Source organism: Protomyctophum bolini (assembly GCF_963924005.1).
Source record: "Protomyctophum bolini genome assembly, chromosome: 9".
Classification (NCBI taxonomy): Eukaryota; Metazoa; Chordata; class Actinopteri; order Myctophiformes; family Myctophidae; genus Protomyctophum; species Protomyctophum bolini.
In genome coordinates this window covers 3,889,620-3,895,619 of record NC_137870.1, presented here as the reverse complement: position 1 = coordinate 3,895,619, position 6,000 = coordinate 3,889,620, and the positions used below count along the sequence as shown (strand labels likewise).

At 40.6% G+C, this 6,000-nt stretch overlaps 1 protein-coding gene across 1 annotated transcript in view; it reads left to right on the top strand.

The window, feature by feature from the left end:
• Positions 1–204: 204 nt before the first annotated feature.
• LOC308321268 (NLR family CARD domain-containing protein 3-like) overlaps positions 205–6,000 on the top strand; it is a gene marked incomplete at both ends in the record, with an annotated part of 29,287 nt that continues 23,491 nt past the window's right edge. The window contains 3 exons of the mRNA XM_080772107.1: positions 205–1,823; positions 2,882–3,058; positions 3,441–3,587. Coding sequence (XP_080628233.1) covers positions 205–1,823; positions 2,882–3,058; positions 3,441–3,587 — 1,943 coding nt within the window. The remainder of the gene's footprint in view (positions 1,824–2,881; positions 3,059–3,440; positions 3,588–6,000) is intronic.

Sequence of the window (6,000 nt, the reverse complement as noted above, 5' to 3'; positions counted from 1 at the left end):
GAGTATGAAGACCAGCTTCAACGCAACATGAGCAGTACATATCTGGGTGTAAGGTTGGGTACAATGCTCATGGTCGTGTTCGAAAATATCTTCATCTGGCTCTACAATGTAGACATAAAAAACACAGACATCCACAGCCACCATGAGGTCAGACAGATGGAGACGAAGAAGGCAGGAGAGGGAACCCTAATCCAACTCATTGAAATGTTCAAAGACCGTTCTGGACTAATCATAAGAACAGTGCTGACCGTTGGCTGTGCAGGAATTGGCAAAACTTTCCTCGTGCACAAATTTCTGTTTGACTGGGCCAAGAAATGTTTCCCCCAAGATCCACACCTCGTGTTCCCGCTCCAGTTCCGCCAGTTAAATCTGCTCAAGGGGAAAACGTTTCGTTTGGCACAGCTAATTCACCACTGCATCACGGAAACCAGATTTATTGAGGAAGACGTTCTTAATGACATCTTTAACGAATTGCAGAAGTCAGTAGACTACAAGGAGAGCCCCTTCAAAGTCATGATTGTTATGGATGGATTTGATGAAAGTTTCGAAAAGTTCGATTTCGAAACAGATTTCGGACCCATGAACTTGGTGGATTCGTACCCAGTGGAACATCTGCTTGTAAACCTCATCAAGGGAGAGCTGCTCCCCTCTGCTCACATCTGGATAACCTCACGACCTGCAGCATCCGATCAGATCCCTAAGGCGTTTGTTAGCAGGATGACAGAAGTACGAGGGTTCATCAGAGATGACCAGAAGCAGGAGTTCTTCACGAAGAACATCGGTGATGAGAACCAGGCCAGCTCAATCTTCTCACACATCCAGAAATCAAAGATCCTCCACACCATGTGTGAAATCCCAGTCTTCTGTTGGTTCCTTGCTAGAATTGTGCAGAACGCGGGGATGACAAAGCTGCCCAAAACCCTGGTTGAGCTGTTCTGCCACTTCCTGATAGGCGAGACACTGCGGGAGAAGATGAAGAATTCACTAGGCAAGGCAGACAAAAAGAAGCTCCTAAAGGATGCAGGAGACCTCCTTCTGATGCTGGGAAATCTGGCGTTTGACCAACTGGACAAAGGACGAATCATCTTCTATGAGAAAGACCTGAAAGCGTGTGGTCTTGATGTGTTCAAGGACTTGCTGATCTCAGACTTTTGCACAACCTTCTTCAAAGAAGACGAAAAGTTCTTCGAACAAACGGTCTACTGCTTCGTTCATCTGAGCCTCCAGGAGTTTCTGGCTGCAGTCTACCTGTTCCACTGTTTCACTCAGAAGAACAAGAGTCTATGGTTCCACCATTTCACTCAGAAGACCCGGAGGAACAGGAAGGTCCTGAAGGCATTCCTGGGAACCAGCCGTGTCAGTTCCTTGAAGGACTTCCTGGAGGCTGCAATGAAGAAAGCCCTGAAGAGTGAGAACGGCCACCTGGACCTCTTTGTCCGCTTCCTTCATGGTCTCTCACTGCAGTCCAACCAGAGTCTTTTAGGAGGCCTGCTGGGTCAGACAGAGAACAGTCCAGAGGAGATCCAGAGAGCCATCAACAACCTGAAGGAGATGAATGGTGACTTATCTCCTGACAGATGTATCAACATCTTCCACTGTCTGATGGAGATGAACGACCCGTCAGTAAGTCAGGGGATCCAACAGTACCTGGAGTCACAGAGCAGATCATGGAAGAAACTCACTGAGACCCAGTGTTCAGCTCTGGCCTCCATGCTGCTGATGTCGGAGGAGGTTCTGGAGGAGTTGGACCTGGACAAATACAACACAGACAAGGCGGGGCGACTGAGACTGATCCCAGCTGTGAGGAACTGCACAACAGCCAGGTTAGTAGTCCTGTGAACAACAACATGACTGAGCACCATTCCCTCATATATTACTACTGTATTCATTCATTACAAATACTATATTTAAAATTATTATAAATACTACATTCATTCATTACAAATTAATACAAATAATAAACAGACATGCACGCACGCACACACACATGCGTACTGTACACACGCATGCATGGACGGACGGACGCACGCACTCACGCACGCAAACAGAAGTGATATCATCACAAATTAACCCATTTCTGACGAGAACCCTTTTTGGTGTTTTAAGCATTATGTTATACAGCTTAAGTATTGAAAAATAGCAGATCTACAAGCTCGTAGCGTCACACCTTGTGCCGCGATATATATGTTAGTTAGTATGTAGTCATGTCATACTACATACATAACTATTGAAAAAAAGCCGATCTACAAGCTTATAGCGCACCGCGCTACAAGCTTGTAGATTTTTTTAATCGTGAAAATGTGTCGCAAATCTTTGAATATTCTTTCAGAGCAATTTTTTTTAACTCAAATCTTTGCTTCTGGGGGGTCCCTGGAACAACACATTTTCAGATGGGGGTCCGCAGCCAATTACATATAATTCTGGGGGTCCTTGACATGAAATGGTTTGAGAACTAGTGCACTGAACATAGAAACAGGGTTTTTCAGAAAACTGTGATGATTTAGAAGCCATTTTCTAAGAATCGGCCTCAGGTCTAAAATGTGTTAAAAGACTCCTTAGTAGTTCATTCTGCAGTGTTTAATGTAAACCAGAGGTTCTCAAACCAAGGACTTTGTATGAATTAATATGTATTATGTAACAGACCTCTATCTGAATACATTGTGTGCCAGGGACCCCTACACCATAATTGTGTTAATTTATTATTGTCAATTATTTTACTTAAATATTTTTTTGAAAATAGCCGATCTGCAACATCGCAATGTGACACATTGTTGAGCTTGTAGATCTGCAATAGAAGATCTCTCAGTTTACTTCCTTGACAGTGAACTTTGTCTGACCTGTTTTGATCATCTCTGATTTTACATTGAATCTGTCATTACAGACTTGTTGGTTTTGGCATTGAGCTCAATAAGGAACACATTGAAGTTGTGGCTTCGGCTCTCAGTTCTAATCCGTCCCATCTGAGACACCTGGACATCAGTTCCAACCACCTGGAGCCATATATGGACCTGCTCTGTGATGCACTGAGGAGTCCACATTGTAGACTGGAGACTCTACGGTCAGATATTATTGATTTATGTGATTATAGTATTAATATTGAATACGTGTGAATAAGGTTGATATCATAGTAAGTTAGTAACACACTTTGACGAGAATAATGATAAGGTACAGTCAGGCGCGTATTGTGGATTAAGTGATTGACTGGGAAAATTTGCATGGGGGGGGGGGGGGTCTTCTAGTGACCCCGTAAGAGAACATTTTAGCATTTTACATGATTTAAAAACATAGCCGATAATACAAATAATTGTATTGTCTTTTGCTCCAGCAGATGTCCTTCTTGTGTCTGTGACATCACCAGTTATCAGCTTCACTGTCTTCTATCCAGAATAATGTCTTTTATAGCAGAAAATCAAACATGTGCTGTTTTATTTCTCATTTAGACTGATGAACTGCTGGTTGTCGGGGGGAAGCTGTGAACTTCTGGCCTCAGCTCTCAGATCGAATCCTCATCTGAGAGAATTAGACTTGACCTTCAACGTCTTGCCGGTGTCTGGACTGGAGAACTTCTCTGGACTGAAAACGCTCAAGTGAGTAGACTCTGTCTGTCTGTGTCTGTCTGTCTGTCTGTCTGCCTGCCTATGTGTCCCTTTTATGCCCATACATGGAGTTCCGTGTGAGGCATGCCCAAATATGGAATCCAGGGTAATCTATGACCTCATAGACTAGAGTTTGGAATCATAATTATGATGACATGTATTTTTGAGGGGAATCCTATATACAGATTCTGTCCCCACAAAATGTTCGCAACACAATCATTAAATGTCATCGACAATGAAGGAAAAATGTACGTCATCTTGTCCCCATGCACACGTCTCATATTTTCCATCGACAATGAAAGGAGACATTAGATCAAATGTCTGCCAAGTATGACGTCAATTTGTGAGAACAGGAAACAAGCATTCTGATTGGCCAGTATGAGATGATTCATGATGTACGATGATAAGAGCGCCCCTCACTTCACATGAGAGTGATTTTCACAACCATTGTGACCGACTTCCCACTCTGCACATCTGAACATTACTCCCTCAAGTCAACTTTAAATTGATTGATTTAGTTAATATTTACACACAAATTAATAATGCTGGATGTAAGGAACATACTTTTAATTGAAACGTACAATTATATGAAAAGATGATATTGTAGCATACTTCACATGTAAACTGTAATTTGGCATAAAAATAAACGTGATTAACCAGATGAACTCTAGTATGCCTAAGCATTCTGAGAACTCATAAAGCAGATCTACAAGCTCAATTAGCAGATCTACAAGCTCAAACATCAGATCTACAAGCTCAAATAGCAGGTCTAACAGGAGAAGACACAGAAGGTTCCCTCTCAGTCATTTCATAACAGTTTCCATTTGAGTGTCCTCAGTGTATCGTTGTATGACCACAGCCTGCTGGCCAGTACCATGGGAAGAAATCACATTAGAAATGTAAATACAACAAGTATTTTAACGTCCTCTGGTCCAAGCCAGGTGGCAGTGAGTTTGTCCGGTCAGGCTGCCTGCCCTGGTGAAGATAATGGTAGCAGAAACACTGTAGTGTCAGAGACGTTGTGTTAGACAGTCAGACATTGATGCATTGTTGTTCTACTTCCTACAGAGTGAAACATGGAGGAGAACTCTGGACTAATCCTCAACTCCCTACACAATGTGAGTGTCTGTCTGTCTGTCTGTCTGTCTGTCTGTCTGTCTGTCTGTCTGTCTGTCTGTCTGTCTGTCTGTCTGTCTGTCTGTCTGTCTGTCTGTCTGTCTGTCTGTGTGCAGTGGTGGAAAGTAACTAAGTAAATTTATTCAAGTAATGTATCTAAATTCAATAATGAGGTACTTTTACTTTACTTGCGTATTTCCATTTCTCAATACTTTGTACTTCTACTCCACTACATTTCGAGGCAAATGTTGTACTTTTATTTAATTACAAAAGTGTTAGTTGCTAGTTACTTTTCGGATTGAAATAATTAATACAAAACACTTTGTTGAGCATAATTTGATTGATGTGTGATGTCATAGGTCATTGTACATTTTCTGTTGTTTTTCTATCAATGTTTCTGCTAACTTAGAAAAATCGTGAAAATGTGTCACAGATTGAATATATATATATATATATATATCTTGTGACACATTGTGAGCTTGTAGATCTGCTATTTTCAGCATGTGACCAAGTGTACAGTCAGCCATTAATATATGACGACATCAAGGCACATCAACATATATTTTAGTCGACTAAATCAATTGTAGATTGATTAAAACTAGACTAACACAAAAACATTTCAGATGACTAAAATATAACTAAAACTAAAATGTTGCTGTTAAAATTCAGAGTCCCTATGGTTGGGACCTATGTGCTTGATCTGAGAATCTAAAAAGCAGATCCAATTCATCGCCAAACCATAATAAATATATTGCTCATTTTCAATTCAATAAATATATATTCCATCCATTCTTGAGTTGTCCTGACTGAACCACTGACACATTTTTCAGGAAACATAAAAATACATTTTGTAGAATCTGGTCTCAGGTCTTAATGGGTTAATTCGTTTTCTGCAAAACGTATCAGTGTTGATTTTAATAGCAACGTTTAGATTTTAGTTTAGTCATAGTCTTTTGAATAAAACTTAATTGAGTTTTAGTTATATTTTAGTCATCTGAAATGTTGTCTAGTTTTAGTCAACTAAATCTACAATTGACTTAGTCGACTAAAATGTATTTTGGCGGCCTTGATGTCGTCATAGTTATGGCTGATTTTACACTTGGTTACATGCTGAAAATAGCAGATCTACAAGCTCAACGCGTTGCGATGCAACACTTGTCATCACTTGTCTTTAAGTTATACTGGTTCTCTTCTCCACTAGTCCCTCCCTAACATTTTAGTCTAGTTTTTTATTTGTTGACAAAATTGTCAGTATATTTTGTTTTAGTCGACAAATTCAACACTAGTA